At 40.6% G+C, this 21,229-nt stretch overlaps 1 protein-coding gene across 3 annotated transcripts in view; it reads left to right on the top strand.

The window, feature by feature from the left end:
• Positions 1–13,850: 13,850 nt before the first annotated feature.
• Positions 13,851–21,229, top strand: part of LOC147898893 (uncharacterized) — a 38,275-nt gene continuing 30,896 nt past the window's right edge. Inside the window, exons 1-6 of one of the 3 annotated variants that reach the window (XM_087379309.1) lie at positions 13,851–13,988; positions 14,243–14,321; positions 14,443–14,481; positions 14,561–14,792; positions 14,878–15,045; positions 15,203–15,319. In XM_087379309.1, coding sequence (XP_087235435.1) covers positions 14,462–14,481; positions 14,561–14,792; positions 14,878–15,045; positions 15,203–15,319 — 537 coding nt within the window. In that variant the 5' untranslated portion in view covers positions 13,851–13,988; positions 14,243–14,321; positions 14,443–14,461. Of the gene's footprint in view, positions 14,099–14,242; positions 14,370–14,442; positions 14,482–14,560; positions 14,793–14,877; positions 15,046–15,202; positions 15,320–21,229 lie in introns of all 3 variants that reach the window. The other 2 variants (XM_087379311.1, XM_087379310.1) reach the window with 2 other exon arrangements.

Below are 21,229 nucleotides of genomic sequence, written 5' to 3' on the forward strand. Positions count from 1 at the left end.
ATTTCTCTCTCTAGTTCGAATATTTCTCTCACTGATTTTGCAAGTATCATTGGATCTTTCCTAGTGAGAATTTTGGCTATCCTCATCCTTTAAGATTCATCATACCATCTTTCAGGCTGAAGATATTACAAGCAGAGCTTTGCCACCGCTACTCTACTCTACACACATAATGATCTCATCGTCATAGCTCAGGACTGCACTCTAGTCCTTGTTGCCATAGGGTTAACAGTCTCCATACTCCATTCTCTAATTTTCCACATCACTCTTGGGATGTTTGTGCTGGGTGCAGATGCTCTTGCGGGGTGGCGATTTAAAAAAACAAAAATTGGTCCCATTTTCCAAGCTCCCAACACTCCAAGGACTTTTGCACCACAAAAGAATCCAAGTTTAATTTGAAAAATGAAATTTCATTCCTCAAATTTCCTGGTGTAGACATTCCAAGGTGTTGCAACATTGGGAAATGAAGGGGTGGAGGAACTGCTCTTAACAAATTCTATAGACTGGCTCCTTGATAATCAACGAAGCACTCCCCCATTTTTTGGGGAATCTTAATCTACACATGCACATGCCCCCCCAGCAATGAAGCATGTCCTTCTGGGTGATAGTTTCTCACTTAGATCTTACTCCCATAATGTATTGCAAGTTTGGGGCAACCCGTCTCAATGGATTATACTTTTACAACTCCTTTTTCGAATGATTTTTTCCATATTTTTTCCCAGGATGTATTTTGATTTTAAAGCAACCCTCTTTAATGGATTATGACGATATACTTGTACATCTTTTTGTAAATCCATACCTTGAAATAATTTTGAAACCCAAGAGATGTATATAAAAAAAGGGGGTGTAATAGTTCCCCCCTCCCTAGAGGAATATAGTGGAAAAATGCTTTCACCCTAGGGATATAGTTAAGATATTTGGTAACTGACCCATGAGAGATACATACATTCACCATTTCTCTTGGTTTCATTTAACACCCCCCAACCCCTAAATACTCTTCCTCTACCACTCTCCTACTGTATAAATCAATACACACTCATATCTCATCAATTACACAACTGCAGACAAGCATCTCATCATGTTTTCACTTACCCTTCATGTCCTAGAACATCCCATATAAGGATGGTTCTTTCATAGGCCATGGCACAATAAAAATTTCCCTTTCACTATAATTTGTGTAAATAAGTAGATCTTAATGGCTTACTTTAATAAGAATTTCATTTTTTTAATGATTCCCTCTCTTTATAGTTGTTGTAACCATTAATGATGATTTGGATCAAAAGTATTACGCTAACTAGGAGTTATAAAAACATGAGCTATCAAAACTTGGCTTTTTTAATATTTTCATAAAGAAATATTATTTACTCCTTTGTCCTGTGTTTTTACAAAATTCCATCTATCCCAATCCTCACCTTTAAGATCTCTCTCTCTCTCTCTCTCTCTCTCTCTCTATATATATATTTGGCTAAGACTAAATAAAAGTATTAACGGAGATAAGGGTAATTTAATTTTTTTAACATTATAGTACCCCCTATTTTTTTAACTCCCAATAATTAAACCCTCCTTTTTTTAAGTTTCACCTATTCTTCTCAACCCTCTAAACCTAACTACCCCCAACAACCTGAACAATGTAAGCCTAACATATAGGCCACCTAAATACGTAATGGAACCACTGCCCATGACCTTGCAAAAGAGAGGACTTATAATGCCTCTTTGCACTATACCAATGTACGTTCTCACCTTGTGGGAGCACTTCTTTTCCTGCTCTACCTTCACGATTGTAGCAAGCATGCGCTCCCTCCAGCTTTGTCAGCAAACACACAGGTCGTGTCCACTTCCCCTTCTCTATGAGAATGACACCTTCCCTATTTCTCTCGACACCTCCAACTTTTCTCTTCTTATTGGTTTGCACAATTGCATTCTCGATGGGCTATTCATGATTGAGTCTCTATAGTTTGCTTAGCTCTCTCGCAACCCTTCCGAGACTGGTGCTCTGGCTCTACTGTCTACATGATGAAGAAGGTTTCCTTTTTTACGTGCTCTTTTTGTCTTCAGTGCACTCAGCTTGTGGATAGCTTCCCTTGGCCCTCAATAACTTCCCTCTACCACTGTTTCTCTCTCTTCATAGTCTCTTTTTCCTTTCACCCTGGCAACGATGGTTGTCAGCTGCTCCTCACAACCTTGTGCCATCATTTCTCTCTCCATGCGCCCCTTCACCCTGTTTCTCCCATTGCCTCTCATCACCCAATTGCTCCTCACAACCCTCCATCTCTTGACACACCTCCCTTCTCCCTACTTCTACCCGTCCTGTTATACATGTGAATTTCTTAATTACTTTGATTGCAAATAATGCTATAGACTCTAGAATTCTACATGAGCTTCGTGGCAACCTTTGTTAGCTCCACCCTTGACTTAAGTCGGTTGTTCATCATCGACCCTTCCTTTATGACCCGAATTATCACTTGGTACCAGGTTGGTGACTCCTTTCTTATTGCCTTGTCACGTTGCTTGCCCTGTCTATCAATGGGTGGTTGGCGCCATGCATGGCCACCAATTCCTCATTCTCAAGACTTAGCACATAATGTGAGCTTGGTCTCACACAAGCATTGCTAGATTTGGGTTTACCCGAGCTATTGCTCCATGTTCAAGCATAGAGATAGAAAGGCACTAGACTTTGTGGCTTGAGAATTAGAAGGGACTTTCACTCGAATAGACAACTAGGCTCATCATGCCTGCCCATCGTATTGTACTCCCACGCTAGATTTTCCACCCTGGGAGCTATAGAGTGCATGGGAGGGTTTAGTACAACCTTGTCTTAACACTAGATTAGAACTATGCCTGACTTGTCATTGAAACTATGAGAGCATTGTTTAACCAGGTGGTAAAAAAAAAGATATGGCATGAGAGCACCCACTTAAATCATTTATTACAAGCCCTCTAATCAAACTGCCTTAAGGAGGCCTGACTATCATGGAGCTATCTTATAAGGAAACAAATCGTAGTGGTTATGCAGTGGTTATTTGATGTGACTATGAATGAAAAAACCTGATTTTGATTTGAAATATGGCCTTAGATTTTAGAGCATCAAGCGTGGAGCCATGTTTTATGACCACTCCTTATGACTACTCTATACTAGATTTTATCATGCTTAAGGGCTTATTTGTTTGATTTTGTCTCTTGAATATTTTTTAGGTCTAAATTCTTTCAATAAAAGGACTCAGCCAATCTTAGCAGATGATATTACATAGATATAAAATTGATTCCTTTGGTACATAAAGATTAATCTCCATACATTCAAGTTGACCAAAAATATGACTTTGTGGATTGTCTTTATAAAGTTGGAAACATGATTGTACGACTAGGATCATCCAAGATTGTTTAGCATGACAATATTTTCATGGGTTAGATACTTCACGAATGAACTCAAGACATGAAGTAAAATATTTTCCAAAGCTTTATAGGAAAAAGGTACATTGCTTGGCATTGAAGAATATCAGAGTTAGGGATGGATAGAAAATTAAGCAACAAGGTTGATCTTAAGGAAGAGAGGGGAAGCACCTACAAAATTGTAGAAAAAGTATATAAGAGCTTTAATAAGAAATGACAATAATGTTTTTGCAAAAGAAATTGGAGCTTGGTGAAGTCTGGATAAGTATCTCTTTTACCGAAGTGGAGAGTCTGCATCTGCCACCATCCAACAAGAAAACATGGTAAGAACCAGCTTAACTTTAATTGGGAAGACTGGTGTCATAAACACCCCTCCCTTCGGGTGCATTTTTTTGGCAAGCATGTGCAAAAATGGTGAGCTTACTCTCTCTCTCTCTCTCTCTCTCTCTCTCTCTCTCTCTCTCTCTCTCTCATCTCCTCTCCCCTCTTTTGGACTCCCCTACCTTCCCCCCCCCCCTCTATTAGCTCTTCTTCCCCATCTGCTTTTCTACACACACACACGCACTCTCTCTCTCTCTCTCTCTTTCTACATTGCATCCCATAGGAAGAAATTATTTAGTCTTCTTTGTTGATGTTATTGCACAATGGTGTTCTCTTAGTCTCTTCCCATGTCTTTGTTCCCTCTTCCAAACACATGATTCACGTTTAAGGATTGGCATGAATCTTGTCCGTATCTTGAAACTAAACCACTCAAACATATTTTTTTCACGTGAAGTTGAAACTTGAGATGTCTTATAAATGAAGCGGACTTCAAATATGAACGATCGTGGAATAGACTAGAAATTGAAACTTAAGAGAACTCTTGTATCCATGTGATGGGTTGACCTTTGTGGGGATTTGCCTTTGTGGTGCCAAGGTCCCATATTTTAAGGCCAAGATGATGTTTCAAGTTTTGGCCCATAAAGAAAGGGGGGGGGGGGAGAGGGTGGAATATGGGTGGTGTGGGAGAACCCCTTCACAAGGCATAAGGAAATATATGTGCGGCTACTAAGATAAGGCACCTATTTTAAGGAATAATGCCTCAAGCATGCACTGTATAACATGTGGATGAAGGAAAGACTAATCCCATTAGCATGGGGGGCTTGGGTATGGTTAAAAGGTACTTCTGAAGGCAACATCATGATGACTGAAATGTAATAAGTGCAACTGTCCAAAGATGCTTGGGATGAGGGAGAAGGAGTCGGAAGAGGGTTGTTGAGAGCTTCTGATTGGAGCGAAACATCCCATGAAAATTTCTGAAAGGAAAACAGGACATAAGTTAGAGAAAGGAGTCAAGAAGCCAAAAAAGGACTTAATGACTTAAGTGTACTATGTGCAATCCCGAGTTGTAGGGGAAAGGACATGTGTGTGGAAGACAAGACAACAACCCCTTTTGCATAGTGATGAAAATACAAAAGAGTCAGGGTAAAGAATAGAAAGAGAGCATTATAGAATCAAGGAAGAGTTTGAGTATGTAGGTAAAGCACCTACGAATTGCATAAAAAGTATATAAGAGCTTTGAATAAGAAATGACAATAATATTTTTGCAAAAGAAAATTGCAAAAAAAATTGGACCTTAGTGAAGTCTAGATAAGCATCTCTTTTATTGAAGAGGAGAGTTTGCATACCTACCACCATCCAACAAGAAAACATGGTAAGAACCAGCTTAACTTTAATTTGGAGCTCAAGTATCATAAACATCCCCCCCTCCCTTGTTATCAAGGTCACAATAAAATAGTGGCTTAAACATAGACTTCAACAGCTCGATGTGGACTTTAAAGGTGTTAAAAAAGGGGCCTAGAGAGAATTTGGAAAAAAGGAAAAATGATTTACAAAGTTAGTTTTAAAAATTTAATAAAAATAATTGGGAGGAAATCGTCGCGTAATTGAGGGCTGCAATTTCAAGCAAAATGGTGTTATGAGAATTGGAATTACCCCATTAATTTAATCCTTCAGTATTTAGTCGAGCAAGATCCAATGTTTTTATCACACAGTTGATGCATGTGTGCTCGCTGTTTGTAGTGATGCATGTGTGCTCCTACATGGCTGGATATTGACTACTACTGTATGAGTGTGTGGCATTGTGTGCACCACTTCCACCATGACGGTATGTATAGCATGTGTGCACCATCTATGTGATTATATGTATGTGTGGCATGTGTGCACCATGTGTCATTGAAATACTAAAAGGTAGATTAATGGTGGTGATGAATTACAAAATTATTTGATGCTTGAAATATTTCATAATATTTATTGCTGTGAATTCAGGGGAAGACTAAGTGATTGGGCAAAGGCATTTGGCGAGCATGATTAACCATATTTTTGGTGCATCGACGCAACTCCAATGATGCGTTCATGTACATATTTCAATTTTTGAACATTAGAGGCTTATTCTAAGCATATTGACTTAATAGGAAAAGACCGTTTTATTTTTTTTTAATGCAAGCTATTTTGGAAGTGACTTGTGGGGCTTTTCCCAAATCAAGATGTATATGAAGCTTGTATGATTTTTTATCGAAAGCTATTCAATCATAATTCAAATACATAGGAGGTGGAAGGAGAGCACCACTCCTATGGGGGGAGCTTGCCCTCAACATGCATGTTCTGTCTCTTCCATTTGTGAGTTTTGAAAGTTGGCATGTATTTTTGTACAGTGTTTGCTTTGTTTTCAAGGATTTGCAGGTTCCACAAGCATTTCCCATCGCAATTTGAATGCAGTGAATTCAAGGAAATACTGAGTGATTGGGTGATGGCATTAACGAGCATGATTCACCATATTTTTGGCACGTAAGCACAACTCCAATTATGCGAGGATAAACTAGACTAAACCTATTTTTTTATAATACAAATGCTCATGTACATATTTCAATTTCTAAACATTAGAGGCTTAGCCTAAGCATATTGACTATAGTAGGAACATACAGCTTTATTTTTAGAAAAAGGCAAGCTATTTTGGAAGTGACTTGTGGGGTTTTTTTCCAATTTGAGATTTACATAAAGCTTGTATGATTTTTGCTCTAATACCATTGCGACATGAAATGCTCATGGAACCTACAATTCCTCAAAAAAAAAGCAAACACTATACAAAAATAGGCACCAACTTTCAAAACTCACAAATGGAAGAGACAAAACAAGCGTGCAAGGTGCAATCTCCCCCAATAATGGTGCTCTCCTTCCACATACTATGTATTTAAATTATGATTGAAGAAATTTTGAGAAAATATCATACAAGCTTCATGTACATCTCGAATTTTGAGAAAGCCCCACGTGTCATTTCCAAAATACCTTTAATAAATCTATCTTTTCCTACTATTATCAATATGCTTAGGCTAAACCTCTAATGTTTAAAAATTAAAATATGTACACGAGCATTTGTGATATCAAAAAGTAGGCTTAGCCTAGTTCATCCCTGCATCACTGGAGTTGTGCCTACACACAAAAAATATAGCAAATCATGCTTGCATGCCATCGCCTGATCACTTATTCTTTCCCTGAATTCACATCAATCAATCATAATGAAATATTTCAAGCATGGAATAATCTTTAAATCAATCGCCATAATTAATGTTACTTTTAGTATTTCAACGACACAAAAATAATAAATCACAGATGACGTGGGACACATGCCATCAGATGGTGTACACATGCTACACATACCATCATTGCATAAGTGGTGCACACGATGCCACACACTCATATAGCTATAGCCGTATATCTAGACATGTAGGATCACACATGCATCACTACAAGTAGTGGCACACATGCATCATCTACATGACAAAAATGCTAGATCTCACTCAACTAAATATGGAAGGATTGAATTAATGGGATATTTCCAATTATCATAACATTAATGATATAGGGGGGCTTTGACAAAGAGTAAAAAGTTGTGGCTTTTGCATGTTCCACGTTGCCAGACAAAAAAAAATGCAAAAGGTGCTTGGGGTCAATGCATTTTTTCAACATAACATCATTGAGAATATTGCACTACCCTGAGTTTAGTTTTTGAAGCAAGTTGTAGTATTTTTCATTGAGCATGAGCTTGTATGCCAATAGTTGAGATTGATGGAATTGATTTGTTTTTGGTTCCAAATCCATTTCTCTACTGATGTCAAATGCATCGACGGATCAGTCTTGTGCTTGAGGCAGAAGTTGATGTTGAGATGTCCGTGCTTGTATTGGTTGATTGCATCGTGGAGGAGATGACTTTGGTGGAGTGCTTTGTTTGTTTCTATTGTCTCTTTTTGGTGGTTGTAGAGGTCATGCCAAGTTGGAAAGTTGTCATGCAAGAAATGTTCTTTGAACTTAAAAAGCAAACAAAGTAGGAAATATTCACAATAATGAATTTTGGGATCTTTGGATTTATTATAGTTGTTGAAGTATAACATCTTTTTCCTCTTTATTTTTTGTGCATGATTGTTGATGATTATGTACTCATTAGCGAACAATGCTAAAAAAATGTTTTGCAACTATGGTTTGCACTGAAGGTACTTTTGCTGATACTACCATCAAAGAAGATATCGGTGATTGAGGAGTCCATTGTTTGTAGCCATCATCGACATTTGAGTATCATCCAGAGGGTTTGTGTTTATGTATACAGATTCTCTTATGGTACTTGTTGTAAGGGGAAACGACAACAAGTGAGATGCTTGCTGAGCACTAATGTGTTGCATGTTCAATATTGCATTCCCAACATAATGAATGCTCTTGTTTGTATAGACGTTCTATGTAGGCTATTTGACATTGTTGCTTTCACTATTTCGGTAGTTGCTTTGTCGATTTTCATGACGTATAGGCTAAGCTTCTCAAAGTAAGTTTCAAGGTCTATCTCTTATGTGGTTTTTTTAAATAGTAATGAAGATATGTGCTTGAAATTGTTAGTGTTTGCTAGGCTACTTGTAGACACCAAGATTTGTGCATTGTGCATAGGAGGGTGAGGGAAGCTAATAAACCTATACAAATTTTTCCTTTTCTTGCGCGTATTCTTGTGCTTATAGGTTTGCATGTCTCTATGTGTGAGCTATAGCTATGAGATATTAGTTGTGATGTATTGATTCACAAATTCCTTTATGATGTCATTTGAAGAGACACTGTAGGTTGTTGCATCTTTGACCCAAAGCAAATAGTGATCATGATGACTTCCTCTATTTTGGAACTCTGTGATGAAGAAAAAGTCACTAGTGTGCCCAACAATTGAATCATATCCCTTAAGCAAGGTTTTAAGAGACTAGACTTTATGCACGATGATAGGGTCCGATCGAATACACTTTTGGATGTTAGAGAGAGGGTCAACTATTTCATGTTGTGGTGAGCTAGCATGCAAATTATGAAGGTAATCTAGCAAGGGTCTCCATAACTTCTTAGCGACCAAGAATGTGACAAAAAAACAAGAAGAATTGTCAACCATGGCAAATAATTTCTTCTTCAATCTTTGCTTGTAATCTGTGGGCGAGCGAAAGATAACTAATTTCAGAGTTTCTTGATGTTTGTGTCTAGAAATAAATCTTTCACTTAAATTACTCTCCCTCTTATTTGTCCTTTGCGCATACGCACCCTTGTTGATGATGAAACTTGGTGCACCAAGATTTTCATTATCTTGAAGAACAAATTATCTATGTAGCGAAACGCCTATCTTTATTATTGTACATTTCCATGCTACGTTGCCTAGATAAGATGTTCGCTCAGGTATATTATAATCACGTGGTTGGCCAAAGAATAGCATGGGAAATGCCAATTCCATACAGAATCTATCTTTGAATGTGCTCAAAGGGGAGAATGTCTTCAAAATCCACAACTTGTTGGCTACTGTATATTCCATGTACCAATGTGTCAGTTTGCAACTCTTCTTGCTCAGCTATGGTGTGCATATGGTCATCTTGTTCCAAGGCTTGCAAACTGTGAATATGATCCATCCACACTGGATTCAGCTCAACTTTGTTTTCTTTGTAAAGTGGGGTGCCTATAAATTCATGCAATGCTTTCATTGTTATTGTGGGACACACAAGACCAATCATGTAGGCATTACATATTGAAATTTTTTGTAATGATCATTATAGCATCTTCAATCTAGAAGTGTGGGAGCATAAGTTGTGCTCTATCAACATCTTTGAATACGTTGATGATGCTACCACGTAAGCCCAACTGGCCTTTGTATGTCAACTCATAGATTTGAGCAAAGGGGATCCTGATTGCCACCAGATGCGGATTGAGTTTTTTGGTATGGATGAGTTATTTTACCAACTTCATGTGGATATTTGACAGTATTGGCACCTTGTTGTTTCTTATTTGACTCAAGCAAACAGAGGATAAACATTTCTCTTTCAATGACATGTTTAGAGGATCTAGTCCACCATGTTGGTGCAAGAAAAGATTTCTCATTGGGCTTAGTCTTTTTACCTTGCAATAACATGTTAGGGAACCGTAGCAAATGCAAGGAAATCTAGGTAAATCCTTGATTTTTATTTGTATAAGGTTTGTGGGGGGTGTGCTTGTCGTTTACTTATTTGTTGTGTTTGGCTTGTCACATCTTGATGGTTTCTTAGCTCTCTAGAAATGGTTTGTGTTGCTACAATAGGAGTGCAATCAATTGAAGGAGATGGTTCTCATGTTAGCATGATGGTGGCTACTCTAATCCTATAGATCTGCTTGGTAGCCCCTTACACAATGAACTATTTTTTAGGGTGGTCTACAATGAATAGGGTCGTGAGTTCTTTTGTGGACAAATTAGAAGATCAAAAGGTCAAAGAAAGTAGTTTCTCATCATTTTCCTCCTTTGTGTAACAAGTGTATGAGCGCTTCTTCACAATCTAAGTCAATGGTCAAACTAGGGATGGAGCAATGGATTCATCAATTAGAAGAACATGGTTACCATGTCTTGTACTCGCGCTCGCACCCACCTCTGGAACTTGGTGCACGTGCTCTCTATCGTAGCATAATTAAGCAAATGTGTAATTGAAAGCATACAAAAGTCATGTAAGACAGTCCACTATCAGAGCACAAAGGGAAGTAGCACTGCAAAGAAGACGCACAATAAGTTGTTTCAATAGAGGGACATGCATGAGTGTTGTCCTTGTAGTACAAGTGAGTGCATGCCATGGGTTGGTGCTTGGTCCTAGGGCATTTGCAATGTGTTTGCACAACATATTCAATAACATCATGCGATTGTAAGCAGGGGGAAATTCCAATAAACGTGGTAAAAGATTCATGTTGTATGGGGTTTTTAGCTTGAATTCCATGTCTCGAGCAAGGCCATGCTCTTAGAGAATGTCGTTCAAAATCATTTTTTATGTGCCATACCTCTAATGTGCAGTAGATTAATTAATCACATAATCCAATGAAGAAGCATACAAAGTGGTTGGGAAATATAGCAAGGTAATAGTGGAAGCAATGAAGGGAAATTAACAATGTCCTAAAATTGAAGCACAAGTTCAAAAAGATTAGACTTAATCTTCTTGAAAATACAAACTTTATGAGAGTAGAATAGGTTAGTTGAGGGCATAAAAACACTACTTTCATCGTGCTCTCATATCCAAAGCAAATATTGCTGAAATAATAGAAACACACAATGTGTAAGCCTTAACCAAATCCTCAAAAGCAATCCGCAAGTACAGTAGGAAATGAAGTTCAAGTTGGCTTACAACTTTTACTTTCATTTTGTATCCTTTTCAAGTGCCATAACATAACCATAATATTAATGCAAATGTTCCAGATGGTCCGGCCTACATCAACATGCTCCTAGTAGCACTATGCTAAGGCCATGAAACTACTGAACGAACACTCAATCAAGGCACAAAAGGTGAGACAACCTGACAACCACAAATCTGAATAGAAACCTTGACACCTTTGCATGTCACAATTAAGCCTTTAAGTGAGGGCTCTTGCATAACAACTTGCACACTATCACATGCTTAGAAGAATGGTTTGGCTGGATTGCGACTAACTTTGGTCCCTCCACAACTCTCACACTAGTGCTCCTCAAGCTCAAAATTCAAGTGAGTAGACTAGAGTACTCTTGAACTTTGGTCCCTCCACAACTCTCACACTAGTGCTCCTCTCACTGATAAATGACAACTGCACATGCACCATATAGCATGACACTAAAACATATGAAATTGAATTATCCAAAGGTGTGCAACTAGGCAAACTCACCGTGGCATGGTCTTCATTATTGGGTCCATCAACTATGATAATCTGGTTCGATGACGGGCCATTCACTTATACTTTGATAATAACAAATGCAATTGTATCCATCAAAGAGATGATGGAATCCTTGCAAGATTAGCAGCCCATGGCACAGAACTTATGCTTTGTCACAGTAGAGGCATGCATCACCCTTGAAAGGATCTACCTTGATGATGCAAGTTGTAGCATCCAAATGCAAAGACACTTTGGCGGTACCACTCTTGGCGGGACTATGGCACCTTCAACCCTGTAGAAGGCACTCCACATGCAACAAGACCTTGAATTGGGGGACAAATGCATGAGGAACTACTAGCATGATTGTCTCACAACATCTGCTATCCATCACATCAATTTGTATGATGTAGGGTTCTTCACCTTGAAGGTTTTGTACTTGGCTAGTACTTTGTCCTCGAAGGTAAAGCGATGGGATACAAATCCACATAAATTTTAGACTCACAATGTGGGAAGTGAATTTGAATCGCCAACTCTATAGTTTTTTGGAACTCGAGCTCCCACACTACAGGTGACATTCTGCAAACTATATCCCTCAGGCTCTTTTCTTTTATGATGTAGCAATATGTTCACTTAATTCCTTCTTGTTTGTTGCACGTGCATTCTTTGAAAGCTAAAATTAATAATGCAATAAGGTAAATGGGAGACTTTGTGATGAAAGTTTAGTAGCAATATCTTAGTTGCAATCTTTTTTTTTTTTGGGTAGTCTTAGTTGCAATCGAGTATTGGATAATGAAAATTTTGTTATGTTCTTTAATAAATGAGAAGACTTTCAAACAATTGTTTTTCCAAACAAGGTTATTAATATGATTAAGTGAACAATTATAAGTGCAACAAACCAAATGCACATAACATATTGTTTAGACAAAAACCAACTGCACATGAACAACATGAAAAATTAAGTGTAACAAACCAAACGCATTTCAATCTAGTATTGCACAATCAAATTTTTTAACTTTATTTAATAAATGAAAAGGCTGCCAACAATTGTTTTTCCAAATAATGCCATTATTATGATTGAGTGAACAATTGTAAGTGTAATAAGCCAAATGCGCTTGAACAATTGCACTTAATCATCTTTATTTTTTTTTGCATTCTTTAAGAAATGAAAAGGCTTTCAAATAATTTTTTTTCAATAGTATTTTAATATGATTAAGTGCAACAACCAAAATGTACATGAACATAAACCCATTCCCAGCGGGCATATGAGCTTCATGAGCCCTAGTGTCCAGATTGGTAATCAAATACCGAGCTAAGAGTGGTTAACCATGTGCCTAAGCCAACAACTAGGACATGCAGGAGGCATACTTTAGAAGAAGAGAGCTTGCAGGAGGCCAGCACAACCGCATGACATGTGAACTCGTGCGTGCTCTAGGAAGCTTGAGAAGGCACTCTTGCCATCGGAGAAAAAACTTAATCAACTCAAACGGAGGCTACTGAGCAAGCAAAACTTGTATTAGGGCCCACTAAAGAGCTTAGGCTGACCATATTGGAACCGTAAGGGTCCGATTTACATTGTTATGGGCTGGAGATCAAGTAGAAGATAGCCCAAGCATATTTTTAAAAATTAACAGCAAATGGAATCTAGCACTTACCCTGGTCGAGGAAAACCGTTGAACAACAACGGGAATTACATGATGATTAAGATGAATAGTGACATGTAGGTATCATAAGAAGAATGAAATGAAAACCAGAATTGACAACCTTTGGCAAAACTCCTCTTGTTAGTGTCCATAGAGTCTGTGGACAACTCATGCTTTGCCATCACTAAAAAGCTATAATAATATCCCCAACCATGGCACTAAGAGCACTTATATAACGAGAAAACCCATCATTACACATTGAGTATTGAAGGAAATTCGCTAGCAAAAATTCCGAGTGATGAAGCCACGTGATCTTGACGAGTGTTTAATATTAGGCTCCATTAATGAATAAGGGCCCATGCATTCGAACGCCTTCTCAAACCTGGAACCTTCTACTACTTCAGTCACTCAGAATTTCCATGCTATTTATGAACGACTAACATATTGAAACCAATTCATATTGAACAACACACATGCATGTGGATATTGCTGGACATCCAAATTCCGATGTGCAAAACTTGGCTCGGAGCCTAACGAAATTAGCTCGTTGTTATACTCCCCTTCGTGTTGTGTGCTCATCAGCATCCAACTAATCCCATGCAAAAATCCATCAAGAGCGAATTTGCCCCCAAATGAAAACTTTGTCAGCCTATTAGAACGTAGGCCAATCATAAATGTGCCAATCATAAATGTGCGGGGACGCCTTCTGCCATCCTCCCGCACTGGTCCACGTCAGACATCCCCCGAGCCATTTTCAAAATTTCACTCAGGATGTAGCTCATGCTCTTGGTAAATGCTAATGCCTGTGGCCAACCAATTGCAGCTCTTTCACCAGTTTGTTCGTTGCAATCTTTCTAAACGATTCCATTACTGAGCCCTGACAGTGGAGCCTTGGAATGGTTCTTATCTAGACTTAATTCGTTTTCGTTCTTCTTCCGGTCCTTTCTTGTTTCACTCTGGCAGCTTGTGCGTGGGTCGACTCTTATGTACGGTTTTCTATACCAAGCCCTAAGTCGCCGTCTTGTGTTGGTTGGTTGTGACAGCCGCAAAAATTCTGACATAAAATGCAAAGTTGAATTCAACTCACTGGTGAAAGTTGTGTAATAACCAGTCCTGAAGGAGGTCGTGCTTTGATCCAGCATTCCCAATGCTCGAATTCTCACTGCTCAGGTGCAATTAGGCTTAAGTAGTGGTTTTGCTTTCCTAGAATATCAAGGAATAACACGCTACGTTATACTCGCAGTTTGCAGCTTGATTGAAGCATGGCCCAACTATTACAAAGGTACACGTGATTCATGTTCAAGTTTGCTAGGAATTGCATATATGAAGTATTAAAATGCAATCCCACTGTCTCGTAGCAGTGACAGCAGCTGTCGGCCCGACACTGGACTTATGCAAGGGTCTCAGGGTCTTTTGCAAACACTATTGGACCTTGGAGAGGCATTTTTGGCTTCAGAAATCGGTGAAGATGACCTACAAGACTTAGAAGCTAAACTTTCAGCGGCAAGAAGCAGGGATTACAACACCATTCGCGATCTTCAAAAAAAAATAGAAGAGCTCTCCGGAATGAATGCTATGGTTAGCAGATTGAAGGTACTATGAGGCAGCAGGCTTTGATGGTTGTGATGTGATAGTGATTTTTTGCGTCTGTATCACTTATTCAACACACTCTTACTAGGATGAACTAAGGGAGGAAAAGGAGAAGGCTAAAGAAGAAGCAGAAGACTTGACACAAGAAATGGCAGAGTTAAGGTACCAGTTGATGGAACGAGTAGAACAGGAGCGCGAACTGCGTGCTCATACAGAACAAGCATCACTAAGAAGAATATCAGAACTTGAGGAGCAGGTTTGAGCTCTTTGACTTATATATATTCTGGTATTGCCATTTAATACCCACATTTCCAGGACACAAGAAACTGCCTGCAGAGAGTGTTAATATGAGGCAGTTGAAGAATGAAGTAAACATCTTTACAAAATTGTGCATTTTTGCATGACTATGGCAGTTGAAGCATGCCCGGCAAAAGATAATGGCTTTACTTCACCGTAAACAGTCAGCTGAAACACATGCACACGTACATGCACAAGGATTGGGATTACAGCTTGTCCAATCAGCTTTTGAGGTGAGAAACACGATGCACATTATCTTTGCAGTCCAATCTGAGAATTACAACTCTGATAGACGATTATTCCATATTGGGTTAGGAGGGTGTCTTGTGCCTCCATTGCTATTTAGTGTCCACTCTGATACATGATTATTCCATTTTTACTTTAGGAATGTGTCGTGTGCCTCCATTGCTATACAGCAACTATGATCATGCTCTTTTGCTTTTCATTCCTATTTGCATCAGAGAACTCAAAAGCATAAATACAGTTGCTGCCTCATACTGTCCAGGGATCAGAAACAAAACAGGAAAAAATGCAAAGTTAAATGTGTTTACTGAGATTTGTTGTGGCCCAACTGTGCGCAATCTACAATGGGCTTGGTATAGAAGTTCAACCAGATGAGGCATGTATGGGGTTCTTGAGTGCTAGCCTTTTTCACGGCTGAGTCTGCCCTTCCCATCGGAGTGCCGTCAGAAACTCCGTAGGAAGTCCTTTGTATAAATGGATGCTCAAGTACATGTGGGTCTGTAGATTTGTATGTGTGAGAGCATATGTTTATACTAGGGTCTACACCCACTTTGGGTGCTGATGACGGCTAGTTGGTTCTCAACCTAATGAGTGACTATCATGAGATTGACACTGCACTATGTGTTGTGTTTTTAGAGAATGAGTTTGGGCATGTTCCTGGATTCATCTAAGATATATGTACAGGTCTAACAAGAGGATTATCCTTCGATTATTTCACACAATGTAACAATGTGCCTCATAGGAAAATTAGCAGATGAGAATATAAGAGGTAATTTCCATCGCTTTTAAGAAAAAATTGGCAACTTCTGATTAAGCGTTTAAAAAGAGATACAATTCAGCTGTCCACTGTGCAAACACCCCCTTGTACAGGGATCCCGGCTCACTAGTGGCCTATAAGAACCCATGAGGAGTCGTGAGGAGCCAGTTGGAGGGACTACACAACCAATGGTATCATTGATCCATGAGTGTAATGAAGGGGCAAAATTAGACTAAGCTAGTGGGGGATGAACGTAGCAATAAAGGAGATTGAGGCTGGAAGGGGAGTCCAGATAGATTGACAATAAGGAGGGCCATCAATACATTTTCTGCAAAAGGGAGAATGTGGGGTGCATATAGCCCTTCCTGAAAACCCCTCTTCATTAGCACTCTAGCTAGCGTTCTCTCTCTCATCCCCCATTCTCACTCCCTCTGTCTTCGCTTCCCGCTACTGTCTGTCTCTTTTTCCCTTCTAGTATCTCTTGGCCTTCCAGTATCCCTTCGCCTGTTCTTTTATCCTGCACGGTTCACCCAACCTATTTCCTCATGTGCGCATCTTTGCCGTATATTGTCATGTAGGCAGGCAATTGTAGTGAACTTAGAAGATTGGCTGCACATTAGGGAAAGGCTTAGATTCACAATGAGCGCTACATGTGAATACAAAGGAAGCGGTATAGGTTGCTGCTCATAACTTTGCTGTACATGTCAAGTTTGTTGTTCAACAGCCACACCTTTGTCAGAGTGGATTGGTTCTCAATTCCAAGCCATTCCATCGCTATTCCAGTCCAAGCACTTCTTAGGCTTATGAGACCCCATTATATACAGGCAGTGGTTTGGCTGTCAATTTGAGGCCATTCCATTGCTATTCCAGTCCAAGAACTTCTTCAGGCGCACGCTGCTCAATTCTATACATGCAGATGCTGTATGCAGCTCTCCCATTTTCTGGGGGTTTTGCGCCATTTATCCAGTGATTTGTCGTACTTCATCAGGTGCTGTGCATTAGCCTGTTCCAGTCCAGCCGTACAGCCCATTCACTGCTCCAGCTATACAGCCCTTTCACCGCTCCAGCTGTGTGTTATTCTGTCCATATGCTTCTTCAGTATGCCTGCAGTCCTGAAGGTTAGCTTAAGACGGTTGTAGTGAACCTAATCTATTACTCCTTTGCAAAGTTGAATTTCCTTTCCATTGAGCCATAGATTGTGATAGTCATAGGCAAAGCTGTGAGAGTGGTGCAATATGGAAGCATACATCAGAGAGGGAGAGAGAATAGACACATGAATGAGGCAATGGCAACTGTATATACAGCAGAGGAAACAACCAAAAGAGGAGTAGTAGAATGCTCCAGAAGAAGTGCCAAACAATGGAGAGGGCAGGGCTATTTATAGCCTGCCTAATAGGCTGACCCAGAAAATAGGACGACCCCAGGGGTTGATTGATGCAGCCCCCCCAATAGCAGATGCCCTCGCTTACTGCATTTGTAACACTTGCTCCGCTTCTTCTTATGCATTTATGAAAGTGCTTCACCTTCAACTAAAGTGCCACCTGGAGTGAGCCTGAGCTTTCCCTGCGAGATAAGAAGAGATTCCTCCTCTAGGAAAAGGGAGCATCAAAGTCCAATTGATATGTTGTGACCTGTCACCTTAATGCTCAGGCAACAATGTCGTAATCCGAAGGTTGGTAAGAATGATCGACGCCAATGGACTGGTAGTCAAAGCAGTACCCACAGCCAATGACTGATCATGTATAATGTTGGCCTGCATCAGAAAAGGTTGCATAGAACTCCCTTTGGGGAGCTTAAGATTGTATAGTTGTCCTTGCAAGGTGAGTCCTTGGCATAGAGGTCCTCTAGTGTAGAACAAACCTCAGATGCACTCTGTAGTGTCTAAAACCTCCTTGGTGATGGTCTTGACCAAAGCTGAACGTGCCTTTGAATCTCGATCCTTGTATTCCTTGAGTTCCACCTGAAACTTGTCCTCCCGGTTAGCATCCCAATTGATTAAACTCTTAGGACGCTCAAGCTTTGCTTCATAGCCCTAGACAAGCTGCCACAAGCCTTTATTGACAAACCATATTTTGATGTTGAGCCTCCAGTGGGCATAATTTATGCCATTGAGTTTGTCCACCTTACTCGTACACGGGGGACCCATGAAGCTATTCCAAACCTCGTACTCCTATTGATGATCGTGGTAGAAACAATAAACAGCTCACCTGGAACTAAATGATTTTGGGCAAGGCACAGGCAATGGTTTTATCCATGCGCGATGCAGGTAAGGGTAGGAGGGGCATGCACTGAAACAATACTCCGCGCCACCTTGCTCTCCACCCCTTTTCCTGTCCACGCCGTGAACCTTTGCCTGAACTCGTACCAGACAGCCTGTGAGAGCCACCTTGAAGCCCTGCTGTAGATCGCGTTTAAAGGATGCTGCAATCGCACCTCAGAAGCCCTTGGTTGCTGTCCTAGACAGCCGCCAACTAATCAAGCCACCTATAGGAGGGTAGCCAACCCTTGTACCAAGCAAAACAGCTGCCTATATGGGCTGCATCAGGTCGATCAGGCCTACAAGGGCTGAACAGCACCTCAATGCCTCTAAAACTATGCTGTAATGCCCTCAAAAAGTGCACTAGAATTCTACCCTCCCTTGGTCCCTGGACGACCTAATCATCTGATACCATGTGAGAGTAGTGCAGTGTGGAAGCATACATCAGAGAGGGAGAGAGAGTAGACACATGGATGAGGCAATGGCAATTGTATATACAGCAGAAGAAACAACCAAAAGAGGAGTATAATGCTCCAGAAGAAGTGCCAAACAATGGAGAGGGCAGGGTCAACAAATGACCGACCCCAGGTCAGTCAATTGACAGCTTGGCCGGGTCGGTTTGATTGGACCAGGGTCAAGGCCAAAAGCGGCTTGACCAGCCAGCCCTAGAGGCTGAGCCATACAGCTCCCCCAATCGCCTAGGAATAGGCCTCCAACCACAGTCCTTGTAGAAAAGAGGGGGGTAGGGGCAGATTTGGAGGAAGAGGATAGACTAGCAGAAGGGGAAGAGAGATGGGGGAAGAAGGGAGGAGAAGGGGTAGGAGAGAGAGAATGAGGTAGGAAAGAGAGGGAGAGATTGAGAGGGAGTAGGGAAGAGAGAGAGAGAGAGAGAGAGAGAGAGAGAGAGAGTAAGTGAGTGTAGGCAGGCAGAAAGGAGGAAGGGAGAGAAGATAGGATTAGATGTCACATAAAAAAAGAACATAGTAGGGGGTGGATGGAGACTTATATAGTCCCTCCACATTTTCCCCCTAAAGGACCGCTAACTTGGCCCTTTTTCCCCTTCATTACAGCCATCCCTTCCCATAGAATTTTGCCCCTCAAAATTTCACAGCATGGCTGTCCAAAAGTGCAGCAAACATTAACTACTAATCAATCTGGTAGAAGATAGGGGTGGTCTTGGACAATGCTTTGTGGCTGCCATGAATTTTCATCCTCAGGGAGTCCCCGCCACTTGATAAGATACTCTATGTAGGCCTTGTTTTGGAGTACATGGTCTCTGAAACCCATGATGCGCTCTAGAACATAAAGGATGTGGCCCTCTTCATCCATAGGTGGCAACTCTGGAAGAACATGGACATGCTGTCCAACATGTGGTTTCGGCAAAGACACATGGAAAACATCATGGATCTTGGAGGTACTGGGTAGCTCCAACTGATATGCTACGTCTCCAACCTTGCAGATGATCCTGTAAGGATGGTAATACCTATGAGCAAGCTTTGTGTTGGTATTACCTTTCAGTGAGGCATAACAGATCTTGGAGGTATTGGGTAGCTCCAACTGATATGCTACCTCTCCAACCTTACGGATGATCCTGTAAGGACCGTAATACCTATGAGCAAGCTCTCTGTTGGTATTACCTTTCAGCGAGGCATAACGGTTCTTATGGAGACGCAAATGCACATAATCTCTCTCTTTGAAAGACAAATATCTCCTGCGTTCATCCGCATATTTCTTCTGTTTGGCTTGGGCATCCTGCATATTCCTTTTTGCCAATTGTAGAAGGGCATCCATCCTCTCCAAGTCATTCCGTGCTTGCTGTTTTTTCACAGCCATGTCACCAATTGAAGAAGGCATCTTGACCTTGCATCCGTACATTGCCTCAAACGGGCTCATGCCAATGGAGAGATGCTTGGTATTGTTGTAGCAAAATTCAGCAAGTGACAACCATTTATCCCAAGACTTCTGAGTATCATGACAAAAATGCCTCAAATATTCCTCCACCCATTTGTTCACCCTTTCTGACTGTCCATCAGTCTTAGGATGGCAAGCAGTGCTAGGTGTGAGTAAAGTACCCATTGCTGTAAATATCTCCTGCCAAAAGTGACCCATAAACTTTGCATCTCTGTCACTGACCTTGCATCCGTACATTGCCTCAAACGGGCTCATGCCAATGGAGAGATGCTTGGTATTGTTGTAGCAAAATTCAGCAAGTGACAACCATTTATCCCAAGACTTCTGAGTATCATGACAAAAATGCCTCAAATATTCCTCCACCCATTTGTTCACCCTTTCTGACTGTCCATCAGTCTTAGGATGGCAAGCAGTGCTAGGTGTGAGTAAAGTACCCATTGCTGTAAATATCTCCTGCCAAAAGTGACCCATAAACTTTGCATCTCTGTCACTGACAATTTCCTGAGGGAAACCATGATGCTTAAAGACATGTTCAATGAATTGCCAAGCAACCTGTGATGCTGAATACTGGGTCTTAGTGGGTATGAAATGGGCCTATTTTGTCATTCTATCCACCACAACAAAGATGCTGTCCCATCCCCTCTTTGTAGAAGGCAATCTTGTGATGAATTCCATTGCTATGTGTGTCCATTTTCCCTCTGGAATGGGTAATGGCTGCAAGAGACCTGCGGGTAATTTGCTGTCCACTTTATTCTGTTGGCAAGGCAAGCATTCAGCCACGTATTTAACCACATCTCTCCACATGCCTTCCCAGATAAAGCTCTGCTTGATTCTTTCATAGCCATGGGAGAGGAGTGCATTTCTTGCAAAACCAATTGGCGGTATTTTGAGTCTGGCACTAAAGAAATCCTGTCTTGGCACCACAACAGCCCATTATGCAATTTGAAATCTGGATGACCCTGACAAGAAGGCTTC

This window comes from Dipteris shenzhenensis, chromosome 9 (assembly GCF_047967505.1).
Source record: "Dipteris shenzhenensis isolate YYH24624 ecotype China chromosome 9, Dip_SZ_1.0, whole genome shotgun sequence".
NCBI classification, from domain to species: Eukaryota; Viridiplantae; Streptophyta; class Polypodiopsida; order Gleicheniales; family Dipteridaceae; genus Dipteris; species Dipteris shenzhenensis.